This window comes from Pieris brassicae, chromosome Z (assembly GCF_905147105.1).
Source record: "Pieris brassicae chromosome Z, ilPieBrab1.1, whole genome shotgun sequence".
In the NCBI taxonomy this organism is placed as follows: domain Eukaryota; kingdom Metazoa; phylum Arthropoda; class Insecta; order Lepidoptera; family Pieridae; genus Pieris; species Pieris brassicae.
Genome location: NC_059680.1, coordinates 7098285 through 7122553, shown reverse-complemented (window position 1 = coordinate 7122553; position 24269 = coordinate 7098285). Strand labels below are relative to the sequence as shown.

Sequence of the window (24269 nt, the reverse complement as noted above, 5' to 3'; positions counted from 1 at the left end):
TACTACGTGGCTTTCAATTGATATAAATACTTCATATTGTAAATAATAGATAAACATGAATATTATATAGCGGGTACACGCTTTTAGAAGGATTGAGGACTAGACATGGATCAAGAGAGTCGGACATAAAATCGCAAATTGTTTTTTCTACGGCAAAACTATACTTTTTTTACTACACCTACCTTATAAGAGGATTGACTATTGGTCCCTATGGAACCACTGGAATATCAACCTGAGTTTACCTTTAATCAACGTTCCATTTGGTAATCAAACCCTGGCACGGTTTCTTTACGTTATCGCTTCACCACAAGTTCCTCACACACCGTGTACTTACAAACACTACATTTATTAAAAGAATATGTTGATTCAAAGGTAAAGTGTGTTCATCAAGACATTCAATAGTTATTGGTAAACATACACGTTTTAGTTTACAAGGTATTTTAATAACTGTTCTGATATAAATACTACGTTAACTTAGTCCTTAACATACAGTTATTGTAATTTAATGGCTCAGTATTAATAAACGTATTAGCTCAGTATTAGTAAAATAATTTTGTGTACACTGTCCTTTTAATAAAAAAATAATGCCTAAAAACTCATACTCGTTAATTGTTACCGCAGACTAAGACACCTACAGTTCACACTCACGTATCGTTTTTTTTAAATCCAGATACGCAATAGTAATCATTGTTACGAATCATTTATAGTGATATCAATCGGACCAACGTCCGAGTATTGTTTCAGCAAAGTAGACCTCTTGCAAACTAAAACCACCAAACAACCATAAAAATCGTACTAGAAAGAGAGATTTGTAACGAGACAAAGTAATAATCCTATTGCTTCCTCTATGGGTCCTGCTTTTAAGTTTATTTTCCATAATCCCTTGCAAGCATTCAATTTGCATATGGAAACAGATTATTTCTACAGAGGTGGAGTTCGAATGAATGACAGTGGGATTAAGAATCGTATCCTCACCATTAGGCAATCACGCCTTAATTGGAGAAAATATCTATAATTATTACTTACAAACGTGTCTCGTATTATGGTCACTAACAACCCCAGAAGCAATAGATACGATTTTGTTAAGTGTAGGAAAAGGATGTATACCCGTGGCTTATATGTGCATCCTATTATATATAATGTGACTCTTAGCATCGCGAGATCTCAGAAATTGTAACTCTTAGGGGAAGTCTATAACTTGAGCTTTTTATAAAACTTACCGTTTTCGAGAAAAAACCTCATACTGTACCCTTTGACCCCGTATAACTTTTGTAGCACACACGATCGATGGGGATTTTTAAAACTTTATTTGTAATGGTAAACCCCAGCACTCCACCAACATTCAACTTTCCGTGATTTTTTGTTATTTGACCACTATTTTTATGTCTAAATTGACCCGACTATTATTCTTGAGTACGCTACTTCATTTTCCCATACAAATTAAAATTAATTTATTAATAAATTGTTTTAAATCTCATCCAAGGCTCCGGATTTTTAAAGACGTTTTGTATATCATAGGGCCGAAGACTAGACGCTCAAATAAATTACAGATCAGACATCGAAAAGGTGAATAACATATTTATTCTTTCAGGCATACCTTGAAATGGACGTATACTATAAACCACCCAACCCATCTTCTCGCGCCAAAGAACTTGCGGGTGGAACAAATGCAGCATTGGATCCACCAGGGAAAGCCCGTCCTTCTGCACCAGCGATCCCAACAGACGTTCAAGCAGGACCAAGCCGTGAGTTAACCCTGGATCCAAACGCAAAGACACAGACACCAGATTATGACGACACAGGTCTTGATGATTTGCAACGCAATTTCGCCAACCTTGAACGAACCTTGCAGAACACAGACACTGTGATAGATATGGAGGCTTATGTGGAAGAAGACATATCTCGGGCACGAAAAATTAAAGCAGCGGGAAAGCGGCTTCTCAGGTACGTTAATCATATGAATATATGTATCTATACTTTAGAAGAACTCTGTCCTGAACTGCCTAGATCTTAGATGCAATCTTAGTACTTTCGCCAGCGCGTGAATTTTAACAGCTTCTAAAGTAAATAATTATTGTTAGTGATACATTTTAATAAACTTTTTGTTATACATTAAATGTGCCATATTTTTAGACGAGGTCTATCCGTGAGCGCCGAAAAAATCCCAGTTCGAGAAAGAAATACCAAACGCGTATCCACATTTAAATCAATGAGAAGCTTTATTGGTCTCGGAAAGAACCGGTATCAAGACAGTAGTGGAGATGAAGAGCAAGGCCTGCTAGAGTCTCTGCCGGGACCTTCGAGTGAACCAGATGTCATCTACAATCAAATCAGATCCTCTATGTCGTCTGACGATATATTACTTAATGCACCATCACCAGTTGAAACACCGAAAACAAAGAAAATGTTAGTTATTATTCTATATAGTAAACAGTATAGTAACAGTAAACAGATGATGGAAAACAATTCCATTTTATAATTTTGAAATTTTTCGTTTGTTTTTGTGACAGCTATCGTGCTGCTGTCCGATTTCAATAACACGCGCATTGTTCAAATGTAAAAGATTTCCACGAAATATTTTATTAAAACATTTTCAGGCATTTGAAATTGAATGATGAATATTAAATGTTTGAATGAATAATAGCTTTAAAATAATTAATTAACATAACTAGTAGTGCTCCGCACCATTTCTACATCCCGATCAACTTTCTTACCGTATCCAATACACAAGAAGTTTTTAACGTCATATATTAATTATTAAATAGGTAACTAGATTGTTTTTATAAGTAAAATATAAAGTTTATGATAAAGCACTAGATATAACATTTTTTTTAATAAAGTCTCGACATATAATATAGTAGTATTTCCAATTATGCGGTGACCTTATATAAATAATCACCAGTAAAAAACCTCGTCCTATTATTGGTATTCGACAATAGACGATTTACGAGTATGCAGGCGTTTGTTTTTCATAGTAGTTTTTTTTCTTTTAGGCGTGTTGCGATGGATATGGCTGGCCCCTCGGCCTTAAAGGCAGCGGACTTCCAAATTTGCATCACAGTGATAGAAGCTCGGCAATTGGCCGGGCTTAATATGGACCCCGTTGTTTGCGTTCAAATCGGCGATCAACGTAAATACACCAGCGTAAAAGAGAGTACCAATTGTCCTTATTATAATGAGGTAAATCTATATTTAAAGGTAAATCTATATTTTTCTGAATAGTGCTGTTTACTATTAAACAGCACTACTCAGAATCGCTCATTAAGAGTTATAATTATTCACTTATCATTAAATAATAATATCATGAATACAAGTTTGGGTACGATTGCATTGTAGCGAAAGCGTGCAAACATAATGACTTTTGTGAACTCCCAGGTGTTGTGCCATTTTCATGTAATGATTTTATAAAATAATAGATATATAAATTTCTGTTACCGTGGGTTTATTATACCGACTAGTATAATTGTATAATTAGAGTCAATTATTAAAGGGCAAAGGAATTAAAAACAGCTACCAATAAACATCTGCTATAATTCTTAATTCGATCTGAAGTTAATAATAAAAACGTACAAAGTCTCAAATGCATTCAGAATATAACCACTGCTTAAAACTGCCTTGAGCGGAAAAGTTCTGAATTGCAATAGAGCTTCACTCATTCATAATGAAGTCGCGCTTATGAGCCTCTGTTTGTTGTTCAACGATTTATTCCTATAACTTATTATCATGACTGCTATACCAGGTTTAGCATTTCTCAAGATAAATTATCATATTCATCAATAGAAACTGATCTCGTTCATACAAGAGACAAATTTGCAATTGATATTACAGTGTCCCGACAACCTGTAATTTCTCATGAAATACGAAGAGCTGTCGGCGTGTCAATGTAAACACTGTTAGACGATAGCTTTGTTTACGTAATTAGAATATCTGATTGTAACATTAGTACCTATTATCCATATCCATATACACTATGGATTTAAAAGAAAGGGGACGAACTATTACCATCAACTTAATTATGAATTATAAATCAACGAAAAGCAATAGTAAACCAAGATCCTTTTTATTTTTCCTTTGATTGATTTCCAAAGAGGCACTGTCTTCAAGCACAATTTCTGTATCAAGAGTACTGTCTGAACTGGCGCTGGTGCTGTTTAAGTATTTAATTAAAAGAAATATTGATCCAATCATCTCCTTGTAAGAATGAAGCAGCGCTATGAATAGTCTCGAACGTATTTGTCACCACACCTCAATACGTTTCACTAAAATTTATAATGTTTTTAATACATGTTACCTTCTAATATTTAAGGTTAATCATAACGCATCTATGGGTGGAGGTTGATTTTAAAGATTACATTAAACTAGACAAAACATCTTCATCTACGTATAAAACCATTTATAGGTATAATTTAGGACATAACAATTCACATTTTTCGCATTTATTTTGAAAAACATATTAATATCACCAATACTTACAATAAAAAGTTGTATTTTTTCAGTACTTCGTGTTCGACTTCCACATGCCACCAATCATGCTTTTCGACAAGATAATAACGCTTTCGGTACGTATATATTTAATAGAATAAAGCGAAGCGAATTCATTTAACGCTTTACCGCAAATGTGTGTTACTTGTAGGAAAAGGAGTCATTTTTAATCTATAATAATAAGTGGTAGCCAATACTTCAAATCCTTAGTGCATTTTTACGTACACAGCGCTTTCATATTTACAGTAAAGTAGGTCAGCACGATTAATCCTAGAGCTTACTGCGTACTCTTGAAAGGTCGATTGCAATTATTGCTAAGTATCGTATTAAGTTCTAGCAGATTACTATAATTAGGTGTACGGTCTATACATTTCTTCGACTCTTTTCCGGATATAAACCTACTATAACACAGCCTATTTCACCCTGTCTCCTGAGGGCTTTCCGCTTCCTGAATTTAATCTCTAGCGTTATATTTTTGCGACGTGTCCCGTGCAAGATGTCATATGTTTCAGGTTCTACACTCCCGCAATATTCTCCGCTCTAATAAGCTGCTGGGAAATTTCAAGCTGGATGTGGCAACTGTGTGGAATCAAACAGGTATGACGTCAACGTTTGCTGAGCGTTTTTTTAAATATGTAATGGATAAAACTTTATTGAGGATAAAGGAACGTAAATTAATTGTTCTTTTAAATTCTTTTGTGAGCTTACGCTTTTGAAGCAGAACAACTCTTTTAAAGGCTTAACAATCGATGACGATGACGAATTATGACCGTGCTCGCGTATTGACACTACACATTTTTCGTTTAAATCCAAACATTCAGTCGTTAATTGAAGTAGATACTATATTTTTTCTTTAAAATTAGTAACACATATAGTTTCGCACTTACCATATTTTATTTTCCCTAACAGTAGATGTCTGGATGAGGTCGTTTGAGAGCGATAAGGCCCCCGTTGGCGTCTTAATTATTCTATTTAACATTCTACCATTTCTGTGTTGCAACAATGTCTTAAATGAATAAAAAATAATTCAAAAACGATTTATTGACCTATTACTGTTATGGAACTATATTTTATTACAACGATTCGGGATTATTATATTAGTTAATAATATAATCCCATGTGATCGACCATCCTACGATCGATAGCATTGTAATAAGATGTATAGTATAAATTTCATCATAAATACTATACTTTAGTTTTGATTTAGAAAATATCAAGTCCATAAGTCCATAACATCTAAGTACTGCACGCTCGAGTTCTATATTCAAATTACGAGTTGAATAGTATGGTTGATTTATCTATGTGGATCTAAGATGCGCTGTATAATATCCATTAATCCAATATCCAAAGAAAGGCGGGTGTTAAAGTTAATATCATGATCTAGAAGAACGAACGAGAAGCACGTCAATCTCCAAATATTATAATAAAAGTAAAATATTATTTCATTGAAATTTAACTTTTGGTCCTATTAAGTAGCTAACATAGAAACGTTATATATCACGGATCGCTATAATAACAACTATTCTATTAAATTTTAAATATAATATATGTTACAAACGTGTCAGTACTTAGCCTAAAGTACAGTACAGTATTAACACACGTTCCATACATGTCGTATATTTTGAAAAGAAAAGTCATATACTCGTGCTTTCAATACATTTAGGTATTCGGTCCAGTTTGCTACGCGGATTATTTCTATTCAGAATTGGCATACCGCTAAGCACTTATGAAAGTCACAATGAGCACAAAGACAGAAGTGCAATAACTGTTCATATATTACTTAACGTAGTAGTATTAGAATAACTACTAAATATTTATTTAATATAATAATAATTATTCAACAATAAGTTATTATTGATTTTTTTTAATTATTATATTTAAGATGTTCAGCATGGCGATGAGACGGATCTTTCGTTATGCATAGAGAGTTTGATGAAATGAATACAAAAAAACTAATATACGTTGGTATTACCGAAGCATACAAGCGCACAGAATTTGGAATAGTTAATGTAAGGCAGTTACGAAAGTATAAAGACAAACTATTTGATTTATAGAAAATGTTTTAGCCGAAAAAATACAGCAGCACTTCAAATTCAGTGTCGACACTGCTCCCAATAGTAGTACCGATTCCGTTTACATAGCCATCGTAAGTTAAAATCACACGGTAGTTAAATGAAAAGTCCCAAAAAAAATGTTTTTATTACTTTAATTATTAACATTTTTATTTCGTGTGTATTGTGTAATGCTTGAAGTCATTCTAAGATGGTTAGGCCCACGGTGACACCATGTTAAATTTGCGTTGGGCATATGTTTGGTTGTATTTTTTAGTGTATGTTGCCTTAATCATTAAAGTTTTTTTTTGGATATAGACAATATACCTCATATAGCTGAAAATATCGGATCGAAATACGTAGGCAACACATATCTTTATACTACCAATCCCTATTTGGCGTGGATACGAAAACAATTAATAAACTGATATCTGCTATATCAGCTTCAGGCAATTTTAATCATGTTGAAACATAATATCTCTGTGAATTGTTGTTTCATTCTAACGAATGTTTCATATTTTCCGAGAACACACGGGTTTTTAGTTTAATTAGCCTTTCAACTAAGAGACCCTCTGGCGATACATCAATGCTTTTAGCGCAATTTTAAATAGAGACTGGCAAGAGAAAGGATTTATTTACCATTGCATATTCCTAAAAATACTAAAGTTCAATAATAATAATTACACTTACTTCATGCTAAACGAGATTCTATTTTACTTTTAAAATGTCAGTTCATCTGTTACGTTCCTGTATTCTATGTGTAAGAACATCACACAACACCTCAAGACCTTCGTCAACCTTCGACAATTCCTTGGAATATTCTGGCCTAAGAGCATCTTTTATGCTGATAAGAGATGCTGGGAGAGCTATAGGAGCTATGGAAAAGCGTAGCAATTGACAGGACTACAAAACGCTGAAAGTGAAAATGGGTGGGCCATACGCTTCGGGAGATCCAAGTCACATTGCCAAAAAAACAACTGAAAGCCTCATGGCAAAGGCCGCCCAAAATAGACCTGGCAACGAAACATCATTGCAGAGGCGAAGGAAGCTACAATATCGGGCTGGTTTTCTATGCTGGATGTCCTTTGGGGGACATAGGACTCTTAGTAATTCTATGTATTAATAACATTTACATTCATAGACACATCATACACTTAATATATTTATTTTTCATATGACTGTCTGTTATGGTAAAAACAAAAATATACGCTTAGAACAAAGCGGAGAGAAATAATTACGAAAGTAATGGGGGCCTTTCGCGGCCACGACAACGGCAAATAAAGAATACAAAGGAAATAAATTAATCAATAATTACGTTTTTATTGGAATCTCATGCCAGGGGAAATTGTATAGGAAATTAAAGCTAAAATATAAATATCCACTCAGGCATAGAAAAATTTAACTGGAACGGTTAATACCAAAGCTCTTCACCACAGGCACGTTTTCTGACTGTAGACACGCAATATTAATCGAATAATTTTTCAAACTAGGATGATACGTAAACACATGTGATTTTCACAACGTTATATATACATATACCTAAAATATATTTTATATTTATATTAAATATTAATACGTTGTTTGTTTAAAGAGTGATTACCATATTTAATTGTGACATTTGGGAATGAAAGAGCTGGTACATATTATAAATAGTACAACGCAATTAAAATGCTAATTAATTTTTCACAAAAATTTACATTTAAAGATTCTATTTAATTACTGAGCTCAAAGACAAAAAAATACTTTTGTATATAATTAATTTTGGGACATTTTTGGAGGCTTTCAATCGAAGATGTATTTATTACCTTATAAACCTTTCCTAGGCTACCCTAACAAACCAAAAACCTACTCATAAAATCAATCTTTATTATATTTAATACTTTATACAGTTTACATTTATTAACTGTTACTAATTTACATTACAGTAATTATTTTTTTCATCGTTGTTCCAAATTTATAATACCTACTACGTAACACTGTTTTTTTTTTAGAAAATGAAAAAGGTCTTAATGTAGAAAGTTGCCGAAGTAATCTCCGTTCCCCTCTACACATCGTTGCATTCGATGGAACCACTGAGAAAAGCAGTAGGCCCATTTTTGCTTAGGGGTCTCTTCTATGGTATTTTCGTATGCTTTCGCCGCATCTTCAGGGCTCGTAAAGCGAATACATGGAATTTTATCTTGAGTTCTTGGGAATAAATGAAAGTCACAGGGCGCCAGGTCAGGAGTGTATGGCAGATAACTCATAATCTCGACACCTGCCATATTCAAATATTCAACAGTCCGTTGTGCGGAGTGCGCTAGAGCATTGTCATGGTGAAGGAGGATCCTGCTTCGAGGGCGCTGTTGTCGATTTTCCAAGGCAACAGGCAAACAGTGATTGACATACCAGTCTGCAATAACTGTCTTTCCATCTTCTAGCTCAACTGTCGCGAAATGACCTTTCCGACCAAAAAATGAGGCAATCATGTTTTATCCGTGACTTCTTCCTTTCTATACCTTAGTTGGCCGATTCTCGAAAGGAAACACCCACTGAGCTGATTGTCTTTTGTTTTCGGGTTCGTAGGAATATATCCAGCTTTCATTACCTGTGACGATGACAAATACAGTATTTCAGTCACTGCCGTTGAACTTATCTAACATTTAGTGTTTCTGGTCGTCGGTTAAAGAATGGGGAATAGATCTGGTAGAAAGCTTCCTGACGTCTAAATGTTCGTGTAATTTTTGAACTTGATTCATACCAATGCCTAGGCTTGCCCGTATCTGCTGATAGGTCACTCTCTTATCTTCCTTTATCATGAGTCGCACAGCACTCATGTTATCTTCAGTAGCCTTGTTAAAGGACGTCCCTCACGCGGATCATCATTGAGATTGCTACGTCCACGCTTAAACTCGTAAATAGCGGCACGAGATGGGGCTTTATTAAAAATGCTAATTGCGGCCTATCAGAACTTTGTTGTTGAGTAAGCCCACAACGATAGTCATAATAAATCACTGACCGAAAAAAATTCTCGCGTTAGTTTCATTTTCGCGTAAAACAAGAGTTTTAGATTTACCGCCAATTCACTAAAACAAATGACAAATGAATGCAATACCTTACCAATACCAATTAGGTTACCTAAGAGTTCTAATATTGAAATTCAAAAAGTTTTCATTAGCCATTGCTAATAGAAACATTTTTCTAACTAGCCAGTTCTAAACCTTGTCAGTGTAACCATTATACTGTTTAATAAATATAATATTTTTTGTGTCATTATTATGTTATTCAACTGACCGCCACCACGCAGAATTACGATTATCAAATAATTATAACGTTAAAAACATTTACATATCTAGTACACATAACCAGTCATAATGTAAGTAATACCTTCACTAACCATATCATGCACTACATTTTTCAGATTTTTCTGTACTATAAACTACTAAAAGTCTTTGTTACTCAAAAATGCTCCGGTTTTTAGCTTATGTGTAAAAACGCTTATCATATGTTATATATATTTATAATAATAGAATGTAAAACATATGATAACTACATGTATCATATATACTATATACCCCTTGGTAGTTTTGGTGTTTTTGTATTTATTTTATTGATAATGTTTTAGTAATAATATAAATGAAACAAAATCACATATTATTGTCGATAAAGCGACGATTATTATATAAGATTTAATTTTGCTAGCGGCGTGTACATTGCAAAGCGATTTTTTTTAATAACAAGACCTATTAAGCATAGTGGATGGGAGTTGGTTGGTCAAGACATCTATTTAGATCTTATTCCTAGATACGCCAATTCCTTTAAGCCCCAATAGGGATATAGGGATAATATTCATGTCTGTTAATTTAATACCCTTTCCGAAGCTATTCAGTTCAGTTTTCTATGCCAAAAATATTGTAAGTGTAAGTGACTTACAATATATCCCAAGTTTACATTTATGTATTTTATATTATATTTCCCCTTTAAATTCTCGCCAATAGAACCTTTTTTGTATTTTATTGTTGTGTTACTATTTTTACAATTCAATAATGTTATATATTATCATATGTGTCACGGGTATTAAAAAAAATGTATGCGCATCGTATGAAAGATGTTTTTAAGCGGGCACATAAACTTATACTCTTTATTAATTAAAAATAGAAGCGGCTTTTACGATTTCTTACCAAATAGAATACATCGATCTATATGCTATGAATATATACTACGTGAATTCCTCAAAGAAAACAAAACTATAACGTTCTTCCCACAAAATCCGCCCAGCTAGCGCAGAATTTTAAGCGAAATATCCAATGAAAAAAGTAGTAAACTGGCTTCACTAAAACTGTTTAAATTTTGCCAGTTATAATGACGACATGATTTATCACCAGATCGGCAGTTCTATCACAAATGGGCGTTACTTACTGACCCTGACGACGTCACCGCTGGTCCAAAGGGGTATCTCAAATGTGATATCAGTGTTATTGGAAAAGGCGATCAAGTAAAAATACCACCAAAGAGTGAAAAGGACGAAGATGACATTGAAGCGTAAGTACAAACGAAATATAAAGCTATCTAAGTAATTGTTTACAATCTAAGTTGACATAAAAGAAAGAAAAAGACTATTATATGCAATCTAAACTGATTAAATTTTTTGTGCAAACTTGCAAAGGTAAGGTAACTCGAAAACATGTAACAATTTTTCATGAATATTATTTTATACAAATGAATTTGATTACTGCAAAACATTGCATTATTAATGTTTAATCAATTACTTAAAATTGTTACTATTTATTTGAATAAAAGTTTCAAGCTTTTCCATAACTGTTAATTAAACACAATATTTGTTCTTTGAAATGTTATGTAAATCAGTTTTCATAGCCGTAGGTAGGTTGCATAACTCCGTAAAATAAATAAATTACAAATAGTTTCCGACCTCGTATTTCAATTAATTTATTATTTACATTAGCGAAAATATTTTTGTATTCACGAATAACTCTTGACCACACAGATTTGTGCTTGGAATGAATAATGTAAAGGAATAAATTTGAGCCATTCATGCAATATAGAGTCTGTGCCCCATGGTTTCACTCCCGTTAATTGCTATCATGTTGATAAAACAATGACAAAACTTATAATAATTACCTAAATAATGAAGATCATTTTATATTAGTTAATGCTGTGGCCATGATTATATTTTAAAGCTAAACAATCTTCAACGATTTGCAAAATTAAATCTGTGAAGCGATTTATTTGTCCACGCCCAACCCTTAAAAACCTTAAAAATGTGTAAAAAGTAAAAACCCAATATGAATAAATAATTGATTTGATAATAGTGGTAGTACCCTAAAAACCTAGGGGTCGAAACCTCAATAAACTATAGGTTAAATAAATGTGAATTAATATTTGCTAACAACAAATAGAATTGACTTAGACATCATTAAAAGTTAACCGTTAAAATGAAGTGCCGCGAATAGCAGTACAAACTCTCTCGGAAACAAAAGTAAGTTTATTACTAAAACCTGAATATTGTATTTGCTCCAAAAATGCATATTATTCTAAAGACGAATACGTTTTATTTAACAAGAACTCGTACGTCATAAAAAATAATTTCAATACACAAAATAATCGTCGTAGATACAACATAAAGTAGATCGACTTGTTTGTTATGATATGTCATCTTATTATAAAAAAATTTGAACAATGCAGAAAATTCTTTGATGCCTCCGATAGCTCTAGTTCAAAGCGAGTCGCGCCGCTACACCGCTACGTCCTTTGCACTTGACTTTAAGGAATGTAAGATCACAAAGGCCTATGATGTTACGTATGGTTATGAGATTAATAACGCAAGTTATCTCAATTTAACCAAACTTCAATTTTTATCTCAATTTGTTTGTATGTGGTTTTAAGTTAATTACATTTTTGTTTATACAATATGCATATGACAGCGCAAGATAATTTCTCAATGCAATTTTTTGTTGTCCCTGCGTGTAATTTTCCCCTATATTCTTTTCTCTATATTTTCTTTCTCTAATTCCCCGACTGTTTTGTCGTTGGAGGATATTTAATTGGACCCTGAAGTTACCGTGATCAATTAAACAAACTTTTCAGCTTTATTATATTAGTATAGACTTTATAACTAAGGCCAATATGGAGACAGTGTTTTAAATCAAAATTTTGTGTGACATCGCTACCATTATGTTTGGTTTAGAAATTTGCTGCTTCCGGACGGTGTTACGATTGAGCGTCAAAGAGCGAGATTTGTTATCAACATATATAAGGCAGATGGTTTACCTAAAATGGATACGTCTTTACTTGCGAACATAAAAAGCGCATTTACTGGTGAAAGCCAAGACATCGTTGACCCTTATGTACAAATTTCTTTTGCTGGAATGACAGTAAGTACATTTTAAGTCTATATATGAAATAATATATAAGTTTCTCACTAGATATATATTGCATTTGTGAAAGTTGGCGACCAATTGATCTCAAGGTTTCCTATCTACAATTAATTATATTTATTTTTTAAATAGGGAAAGACTTCAGTGCAAAAGAACTGTTCTGCCCCAGTTTGGAATGAACAAATTGTATTCACGGAAATGTTTCCACCTCTATGCCAACGCGTCAAAATTCAACTAAGAGATAATGTGGCCATACATCCTAGTATAATTGCCACCCATTTCCTTGATTTAAATACTATTTCACATGATGGGGAAAAAGGTGAGACTTTTTTTCAGGTTACTTGAATCTGATCACTTGCGTTGCGTTAATACAACTTATTTAAATTATTAATAATGATTATTTATTACTAACATAAAACAAAGAAATAATGTTCCGGCTACGACTGCGATTTTAGATTTATCCTGAATCTCTGAATTTTATTTACTCAAACAAATTGATATATGTCAACTTGTCGCTCTCGCTGACTACAGCTACTGAAAAGCACTCAAAGCATCGCCTTGTGAATTTCCGTTTTATCCTATTTTATTTAAATGTGTAATACTCCCATAAGCTGAGGACCATATTAATGGTACTCCACCAAATTTATGAATATTATTTACAGCACTTTTCAAAATTCTCTGTAAACTTTGTCGCTACAAGTTTTACAGCTATCACCCCAGATTTATTGACAAGAGTTTTCACAAATCTGCGTTCGCGTTTAGAGGAGTGCAGTCTTCGAGAGGGTTGTCATTTAGATGATGTTATTTTAAAAAAAATACACTACATTTAATTACCTAATGAGCCTATATTCTATTTCAACTATACCTTTAATAAAAATAAAGCTAATATGTGATATTTTACAGGATTTCTGCCAACTTTTGGACCGGCCTACATTTATATGTACGGATCTACTCGTGAATGTGCTCTATTAGATCAATCATCTAATTTGAATAAAGGAATGGGTGAAGGGGTGCAATATAGGGCAAGGTTCGTGTTTTGTTATGTACAAAGTTGTATAAATAACTCATAAAAATGACGCTACGACGCTGGTCTTCGGTATATGTTCCGTGATAAAAAAAAATTCTAATAGGCTAGTACGTGATCAGCTTTCTGTGTCTGACGCACTCCGTCGAGTTTTTGGGTCAAAGGTATGCCGGATCATATGAAAAAAAGCCGGTTTGAACCTACAACCGTATGAGAGTCGCAAGCTCAAGCCAGGCTAGGCCAACAATGCTCTATAAATTGAAGTTAGACATCAAAAAATAGATTTTGTAAATACTTGACTCTTCGTGATCTTAATTATAAATCTTAATTCTTGAACTTATAAGCTGTGCCATGCCATCTTCAGCGACGTCCAGAAAGTTGCGCGTTAAGAAGGGAATGTTAGGATTAGGCATTAGGATACCCAAGCCAATTTGTCTCCATCCTTCATTATTTCTTTCTTCATTTATTTTATCTAGCTAAGATCAACATCATATTATTATTCGCAGAATTCTAATATCTATACGCACTGAAGTGATTGATAATTTTGAAACGCCATCATCGGAAGTTGAAGTTGAACCAATAATGCCAATAAACGAATTTACCTATATGAAACACGAGGAGTTTTTTTTGTTCGGAAGCGTATTTAACGTGAATATGATTGACAAAAAGTTAACCGATAAACCGATCCACTTTGAACTCAGCATCGGAAATGCCGGCAATTCCATAGACGGCCCTCACACTTCGATGAGAAGACCGCAAGACTTGGCTGTCGAATCTTTAGGTAAATACAATTAATTTTAATACGATAAATATATACTGTAGCTAGCTTTCAGTCTTATTTATTTACGAAAATGCTCTTTCCGCTATATCAACTCATTAAAATTAATTAAGAGTTATGTACCAATATATCCTAGAGTGTGTATAGGTAGCAATTAGTGGCTCCATTGATTTGAACATAATATGATTAGTAAAGAGGAGAAATTTCAATTCCAATTAATATATAATATCAAATGATAACTTGGAAGATCCAAGTGTGTAATGTACTTGTTAGCAATATTTCATCACGATTACTAGTAAGTGGTCTTGCTTTCCTTGCGGGTATCAATCAAGCCCCTGCTTGAGGAATCTAGGAATCTCTTTGGAGTGTATGGCCTATCTATTTTCACTAGCGTCGATTGATCTGCTGGCTAATCGGAGCTTCTCGGCACTGACTAGTGTTCTCGGGCCAGTACCCATACCAAACGGCAGTGGCATCGGTAGACAAAGACTTGGAGAAAGTGCGAGATGTCTTTAGTGACCACGTTTCATACCCGCAGAGCAGCACTGATTTGATGTTTTATTCGAATAGTTTAATCGATTACTAGTAGTATTGTCAATTGGCCCTCCCATGAGAAATGCATTATTACTGTATGATGCAATATATTTTTTCATAATATATAAGCAAACAATTACTTTAGGAAATATAGATTTTGCATTAGCTAGGAAGGAACTACTAACATAACAAGATCTCAATTATTCTTAACTTACTTCTAGATGAACTCAATGCCGATACTGGATACTGGCAAAGCACAAGTTACGCTATGAAAGCTCAGTCAACTGACAGATATTATTACTACCTACCTTATTGGGACACAAAGCAGTGTATGCACGTTCGCAGTATATGGCCCGACCATCGCCGCCGTTTATATAATTCAAACATGTTGAGCTACATAATAGATTTATTGGTAAATAAAAAAAATAAACAGTTTTCTATACATACCTACAGAAACATTCATAAGAAATAATTTGGTCTAATTGCAAGATTGAAATATGGATTAATAATTTTGTGGACATAATATCTTCTTATTCTTCATGATTCTTTTTATACTCGAATACTCGATTAGCGTTGTACACTCTTACTCTAATTTGGTCAGATCACTTTGTAAAGGGCTTGTTTAGTTTGGACAACTATACTTTATAATACTGCTACTGTATAGTAAACATTTTGTTAATAGAGGAATGAGATGTTTTTAATTCGTTGAGCACAGAAGCTGGCTTACTTAAAAACAAAATGTAACACGTAGAATATATTTTGTAGGAGGATGGACTCACAGACGCTGAAATGGCTTTAAAAACAAATAGAAACTTTGAAAATACAGCTCTAGCATCATTAAAGTCTGTAATGGAAACGGTCACTGTCCACTGTGCAAAATATATCGAATACATGAAGAACGGTCCGCCGCTCGGTAATACAAAACTTGATCGAGAAAGAGAAAAGTTATGCATTTATGAAATTGTAAGTAGTTCAATTGTTTAATTTAGTATGATTTAAAACAAATCAATGTAAGACGAACTATTTTATAATATTTGGTATAATTCCCTCATTGCCGGCAAATAGACTTGGCTCTTTAGATGCGCAAAATATTGTTTTTAAAATAAATGTGCTGATATTCGTTATGCATTTAAGAAATTTATACGAATATATCAAAAATTATTCTTAGGAACAACTCGCCAACATGGCTCGGACACTCAAGGCGATTATAACAAGACATTCCGTTAAAGACCGACTGAAAACCACCTACGCCTATATAAACCGATTAAGATATATATGTGAAGACGTAAGTATATTTATTAATTGCATTTTTTAATTCTTGAACACTGCTTTGCTAGCGTCGTTTATTTTAAATTAACTAATTTAAAATATTAAAGAAGAACTAAACTAATATTTATTAAATAGTTTGTAATGAACACAAACGTAATGACGAATAATGAACTTTCTTGTTTAAAGTTTATTTTTTTCTGATGATTAACTACTATGCAAAACCACCCTTTTCATTTTATTTTATTTCAATAATTTAACATTGTGTATTAGTTACTATTCTCAATAATTAATCCTTACATTGTAGTCACAACATGCTATGCCCGATATCTTCATATGGATGATAAGCAATGGGAAGCGTGTAGCATATCAACGCATTCCCGCGCGAGACATAATTTATTCAGACCGACCTGATGAAATTGGCCGACTTTGTGGCAAAATGCAAACACTATTCCTAAAGGTAATATAAATTCAAAGTTCGAAAATAGAATAGTTTGTTATGAACACTGTTTAATAGTTAGGTTATTCAGTAATTAATAGATACAATTTGTTTTGTAGTGGCCAGGTAAGAAAGCATCGGCACCAAGCAGTTGGACCGTTCCAGCTAAAATCGAGATCTATCTATGGCTAGGGCTCTTGCAAGACAAGCCGCATTTTATTGATGGCTTACCTCGGGGTTATTCATTAAGTCCAGAACTTAACAATATAGAACGACCTCGGGCCAATCCACCGAGCACTATATTCTATTCTGAAAGACATGTAAGTTTAAAGTTTGTTCTTCTATTAAGGGTGATTATTATAACTTTTAATTATAATTCCAAACTTTAAAACTTTTACAGAAGTTCCAGATGAGAGCCTACATTTATCAAGCGAGGTCATTAATAGGCTCTGATTCCTCTGGGTTGTCTGATCCATTCGCTAGAGTCGTCATTGAAGATTGTTCTGCGACTACGCAAGTTATTGACGAAACTCTAAGTCCAACTTGGGATGAACTCCTTGTGTTTGATGACGTGCTATTATATAGCACAATAGACGAAATAAAAAAGAATTCACCAACTATATCTATTGAAATTTTTGACCAGGATAAAGTCGGAAAATCAGATTTTATCGGGCGTGCTTTAGCTAGGCCGCATGTCAAATCATTGTATGAAAAGTACGAAAAACCGGACTTTCCACCTCGTCTCGAGTGGTATAACATTTATCGTGGTGGAGAAAGCGCTGGAGAGCTTTTAGCTACATTTGAACTTCTTGAAGTACCTTTAAAACAAGGAACGATTGAACTACCTGAACTTCCAGAACCTAGAGAATCTAATGGGAAACAACCAGCCGATGTTAACAAAGGTCCGATATTTCCAGTTCCTGTTGGAATACGACCAACGTTGTCCAAATACCGGATTGAAGTACTTTTTTGGGGCTTGAGGAATCTGAAGCGTATACATTTGCTTTCAGTTGATAAGCCTAGAGTTGATATCGAATGTGCCGGTCACATTATATACTCCTCTATAATACAAAATACAAAAAGAAACCCCAACTTTTCAAATCCCGTTAAATACATAGATGTGGAATTGCCGGATCAAGATCTTTATCGTCCACCATTAACTATTCGCGTATTGGATTGTCGCAGCTTTGGTAGAGTCACTTTAGTTGGTACTCATACAATAAATTCCATCCATAAGTACATGTATACACCAATGAGCAAACGTGAAAGAGAAATAGAAGAGCGGAAAAAATCTTTAATACAACTTCAGAATGTTGACCTACGTAATAATCGTATAGTCCAAGAAGATATAATTATGACTACAGATGACAGAGAATATTCTCCGTTAATTAAACTCGATTATCCTTACGGTGCCTCTTATGGCTCAGATGCAACATCTCCAATGCGCAAGAAAACACCTGGATATCCTAAACGTCAACTAAGTAGAAAGCGTAAACAAAGCTCGGAGTCAATACCGGAGGACGATGATAGTAACAAGGATTGGTGGACAAAATATTTTTCCTCAGTTGAGAACATGATAGATGAAGAAAAGGAACATAAAAAAGAAAGGCAAGGTTTGTTACAACCTTGTCAATTAAGTTATATTGATGAGACTCACTCATCGCGAGATGAAGGTCATTCCCCACGAACAGAACGGTCAAGGCGGCGTCAAACCGTATCGCCAAAGTCTAAGATGAGCCCAACAATCACTAGTATCAGTGAAATACCATATTCAACTTTGGCTAAAGTAAGTTTAGTAACATATTTATGAATTCCATTAATTTTTAATTTGCTTTTCTATAATTCACATTGGTTCTCCTAATTTTAGATTTATCCACATGAGTTAGAAGCCGTACCAGATTATGAAGAGTTCAAAGACTGGCTACATTCGTTTGACCTTTACCGTGGCAAAAAAACTGGAGATGAAGCGGAGGATGAAAGTCGCGTTGTTGGCACATTTAAAGTTTGTAAACGACTATAATCGTATCATACACAAATTTTGATCTTTATAATAATTACACATATTTTTACAGGGAGCTCTTAAAGTATACAAATGGCCATTATCAAAGAATATTGACGATCATAATTCGCTTGGATTTGATCCCAACAATGGATTTTTCCAGGCAGTTCCAAGTAATGAGCCAATTCACGTTTTAATAAGAGTCTACATAGTAAAAGCTACTGATTTACATCCTATGGATTTTAATGGAAAAGCTGATCCATACATTGTACTTCATCTTGGATCACGGAAAATAAGCGATAAACAACATTACCAATCCAAACAGCTAAATCCTGTGTTTGGACGATGTTTTGAAACCGAAGCTACTTTCCCACAAGACTCCATGTTAACAGTTCAAGTTCTTGACTGGGATCTACTAGGAAAAGACGACTTGATCGGTGAAACAAAAATTGATTTAGAAAATAGATTCTACAGCCGCCATCGAGCAACGTGTGGACTACCAATGAAATACGACGAGTAAGTAAAAAATATAATTTAATTAAAATATTTAAAATTAATCAAAATAAACGTAATTTAAAAAAAAAACATTTTTTTAGGGAGGGATATAACCGTTGGCGTGACGCATTGAAACCAACTCAGATTTTGGCCAAATTATGCAAAGACGTAAAAATAGATGCTCCTGTTTATGAATATGGTCGTGTTAGAGTTGGTCGAACGATATTCAACATGTCTATGGATGACCCGGAATTGTTTACTAATCCTGATACAATTCAAGAACAAATGGCATTAAACGTTCTTCGGCGCTGGCATGAGGTTCCCCGTCTCGGGACGCATCTTGTTGTCGAACATGTAGAAACCCGGCCACTATACAATCCTAACAAGCCCGGTAAGCTTTGTGTACATACTAATTATTCAAATATTCAATATAATAGCTTGACTTAACTTAACTATTAATAAGTTAAAGTAATCAATATTTAACTAGTAATCTGTTTAATTTGAAATCGAACATTTTAGTTCCTAGGAATCGAATGCATAGTAAATAAAGTGTTTATATTCAGGTATTGAACAAGGCCGAATAGAAATGTGGGTGGATATGTTCCCTATGGACATGCCTCTTCCGGGACAATCCGTAAACATCGCACCAAGGAAACCTAAAGCTTATGAAATGCGAGTCATTATATGGAACACCGATGATGTAGTTCTTGAGGACGATGCCTTCTTTACCGGCGAAAAAATGTCTGATATCTATGTTAAAGGGTGAGTTAGGGTTAACCGAAATCCAGGTTAACTTAACTAATTTGTGGGTATTTATTTTAAAACAAAAAAAATTGTTTCGCAGATGGCTGAAAGGTCCCGATGATTGTCAAAGTACTGACATACACTACCGTTCATTGACTGGCGAAGGGAACTTTAACTGGCGTTTTGTATATCCCTTTGACTACTTAGAGGCCGAGGAGCGTATTGTCATATCACGAAAAGAATCCATGTTTTCTTGGGACGAAACTGAATGTAAAATACCAGCTCGGCTGGAATTACAAGTCTGGGATGCAGATCACTTTTCAGCAGATGATTTTTTGGGTAAATCATTGTGAAAAATTGTTATCTTAAAACTATGTACCACACACCTTCATCTCAAGCTTAGAATTTTGTGGAGCACGAAGTAAATAGCTATTTTGAGACCTATCTGTATACAAATCCTCAAAATCGCTTTAAAGTATGGAAAAAAGACACCGACTTACAAACATTTATTTTCATTTTATTAGTAATATGAAATTATATTTGGATTCTTATTTCAGGGGCTTTAACTTTGGATCTAAATCGCTTCCCCCGTGGTGCAAAGTCATCAAATCTTTGCAGCTTGGAGATGTTACGAAATGACGGTACAGTGCCAATGGTCAACATTTTCAAGCAAAAGCGTATAAAAGGCTGGTGGCCTTTTTACACTAAACGGGACAATGAAGAAATGGAGCTCACGGGCAAAGTTGAGGCTGAAATACATTTACTTTCTCGAGAAGATGCAGAGAAAGTACCAGCAGGATTAGGACGGAGTGAGCCAGATCCATTGGACAAACCCAAGTTCGTATAGCTATGTTATTTCTTTAAATTCTTATCTAGAATCTTTACGCCTAAAACCTATCAAAAATCACTATTAGAACAATAAATGAAGGTTAATGTTTTGTAAGTTAAATTAATAAAGTATGATTTGAATCATGTTTCGTTACAGTCGTCCTGATGCATCATTTATGTGGTTCTTGAATCCACTGAAATCGATACGCTACATTCTCTGGCATAACTACAAATGGACCATCATAAAAGCCGGAATGGTCATTGGATGTGCTTTAATGATCTTATTGTTCGTGTACGCAGTACCTGGCTATACAGTGAAGAAGTTCCTCGGAGCTTAAAAAGGAGAATATTATCTAACAAGAAGTATGGCTATATTTATGATTAATACGACAAAAAATATAAAAAGCAGTTAAAATTATTACAATGTCAAGTCACAGATAGAGACATAAATTAAATTAAAAGAAAAAAAAGTACTGGATAGACTTTGTCACGGATTAGTTCTATATAAATACATGTGTCGTTGTTCATCAAATATGACGATCGCATAAAAACTCATTATGATTCACCCCAAAATAACTTAATTAAATTATTTCGGGTATTTCCCTTAATTGAGGTTACTTGTTCTAAAACCTTATTCTGGCTAGTCAACATAGCATTCAGGTATGTGTCACTCAGACACATATATACCTAATATCAGGTTCTAAAATACATTCGTGAAGACTATCTTAAAAGCTTTAAAAATCCTACTAAGCGATCACTCAGAATATCTCGGAGTTATCAGCGAGAAATATACATATATATTCGCATACCAAACGATTTTAACGAAATGTATAAAGATATAATCTTAGTAATCATGGAATCATATATTATGAGCGTAAATTACTAACACAAATACAATACTGGTGTAAGACAGCATCCATTGACTCAAATAGAACTGAAACTGTTCAACTTTTCTCGACGATAATGAACATGTTGTTATGACGTAACCGACCACAATATTAATGAATATGATACCATATTTTTTTTATTTTTTATTTAAGAATACTCTACTCCCCTGCCATTGTGTCCAGGGACCTTTTCTATCTGTCAAATTTTTACTCTCTCTAAATTTTACTTTTAGAAGATACAATATATTATTAAACTAGTTCCCGAATGGTGTGATATTACGAATATTACCTATTCTTCTCGCGAGAGCCTCGGCTGCATAGGTAATATTTTTTTATTTACAATATGCATGGGCGAGCCGGGACGCAATTCCTCGCGAGACCCGCTCTTTCATTTGTGTTTGCCGCATTGATATATTTAATATTTTTTTCTCAGAAGCGTTCTAGGCACGGCCTTAGCTTTATTAACATGTCCTGTTTGCCGTTTCGGTCTACAGTCATCTGTATTTGTTGCTCCAGATCGTGCCTGGACGGTGCGAATATAGGGTAATGTATAAGCATGTGGTCTACAGTTTGTTCGCCATGCAGGCACATCTGCATGTCTTGTCCTAATCATATGATACCATATTATTACAACTCGGTTAATTTCTTCAGTCATGATCTTAAGTTGAAATCGCGCAACTTGTCAGCACAGTTTGGATCTAAAATTGTGATAGTGAAAGTTTTTATCATATAAAGTGTTCTTTACAATGTGTAAAGAGAAGGTTATAGAGGCTGACGTTTTTGTTGTTTTTGATCTTAAATAGAATATGTTTTATGTGTATTACTATATTACACCTATTTATAGTATTTTGTATCAAATACTTTCCTAACTATATATTTAATTATTAAAATTATCTATTTGGGATTTGGTAGAAACTTTGTCATATCATTTACTTCAACGTATGAATCTTTCAACATATGAAAAAAATATTTCTAAACTGTTCTATATCTACTTTTGAATAAATTTACAACTTTCTACAATAAATATATTATTATCTAATAAATTTCCTTATTATTTTTGGGTGGTCCATGTTTTTAAAAGATATACACACATATAACATTAGTCGTTATGAACTAGGGTATTAGATGTGTAATCAATGTATATCATAATATTATAGGTCTTCTTACTCTGCTATATATTCTTAATGGAATTCATGAAGTCTTATTTATAAAAACTAAATAGGGCTAATTACAATGTATTAATAAATGTTTTGTCTCTTTCCATCAAATTCACTTTATGCTGCAATACAATGTGACAAATCGCTTCTTGAATTTCAGTGAATTATGCTGGTAAAATCTTTAAAAATGTGCTTTCTCCAACCACATCTGCACACGTAGCACATCTGTTATGAATATTTGTATTCATGTGTGTTTGGTTACGTATTCATAAATCATCAAGACAAAAGTATTTTGCAACGAGCGCGTTTGTTCTGATTGTATGACATTAGTTCGGATTAATATCTGCTGTGTTTCATCATCGGAGGTTGTGGCAGAATACGAAATTCCACCCGTATCACCCCAATGTCCGTTCCATAAATGAGCGTTATGTAAGGCAGTTTTTGCCGCGCCCCACGTGGAACCATGTGGAACCAGCAACCCATTGATGTATTTCTGAACCGATTCGAGTTAGGAACTTAAAGAACAGAGCGTAACAATCTTAAAAGATCGGCAACGCACTCGCGAGCGCTCTGACTTCTAGAGTATCTATGGGCGGCGGCATCACTTAACATCGGTGAGCCTCCTGCCTGTTTCTCTTTTAGGAAAAACGTCTGAGGCGTTAGCAGCTATTTAAGATTGAGTCATTCCAATAGGTTACAATATCAAGGAGGCGAGAGTGTAAACAGTATTTTTGTGATTGGACAAACGGATGTAACATGTTAACATTTGGCCTAGAGATTTTGTTGACAATCGATCGGAACGGGCTGTCATTTCGTCTTTAGTTTTGCATTTTATTCAGTCTCCTCCGCAAAATACTTTTGTCTCTACGTAAATACGTTATAATCATATCTAATCATAAAATTATATCTAAATGTAATCTTTTAAAACCATATATATTAATAAATAATAAGCCTTTAATATTTTCCTTTTCTCATGATATTTAAAAAAAGGCATTGACTCTGCTGTCCTCATATATAAATGTATCTTTTGATATTTCCATTGTACTGTAATTCAATGAATATTTGAATTTTAAATGTGTATTATTATTTACTCAAGTTAGATGTTAAGAATTATGTAAGACCAAAACTATTATTGGCTTTTTGATGTTGTTATAACTAGGTATATATGGATACATAACGTAAGATTAATGGGGGCCTACTACGATGTTTTA

At 33.9% G+C, this 24269-nt stretch overlaps 1 protein-coding gene across 1 annotated transcript; it reads left to right on the top strand.

Moving 5' to 3' along the window:
- Positions 1-1909: 1909 nt before the first annotated feature.
- On the top strand, positions 1910-21404 carry LOC123718543 (otoferlin-like). The gene is made up of 23 exons (XM_045675155.1): positions 1910-1944; positions 2134-2406; positions 2994-3180; positions 4497-4559; positions 4995-5079; positions 10898-11054; positions 12718-12904; positions 13040-13226; positions 13811-13934; positions 14438-14712; positions 15465-15655; positions 16009-16206; positions 16412-16528; positions 16817-16969; positions 17068-17268; positions 17349-18734; positions 18816-18950; positions 19021-19463; positions 19544-19833; positions 20006-20204; positions 20287-20525; positions 20744-21023; positions 21172-21404. Exons 2-23 carry the CDS (start codon positions 2210-2212, stop codon positions 21350-21352), a joined length of 5475 nt encoding a protein of 1824 aa, XP_045531111.1. The 5' UTR covers positions 1910-1944; positions 2134-2209; the 3' UTR covers positions 21353-21404.
- Positions 21405-24269: the final 2865 nt, after the last annotated feature.

What these genes read in the sequence shown, in the direction of transcription:
- LOC123718543 (XM_045675155.1), top strand. Translation starts at nt 2,210, where the DNA reads ATGAGAAGCTTTATTGGTCTCGGAAAGAACCGGTATCAAGACAGTAGT. An exon ending in ATTGTCCTTATTATAATGAG is followed by an intron (nt 3,181 to 4,496) that starts GTAAATCTATAT and finishes GTATTTTTTCAG; the next exon opens with TACTTCGTGTTCGACTTCCA. An exon ending in CATATTCAACTTTGGCTAAA is followed by an intron (nt 18,735 to 18,815) that starts GTAAGTTTAGTA and finishes TCCTAATTTTAG; the next exon opens with ATTTATCCACATGAGTTAGA.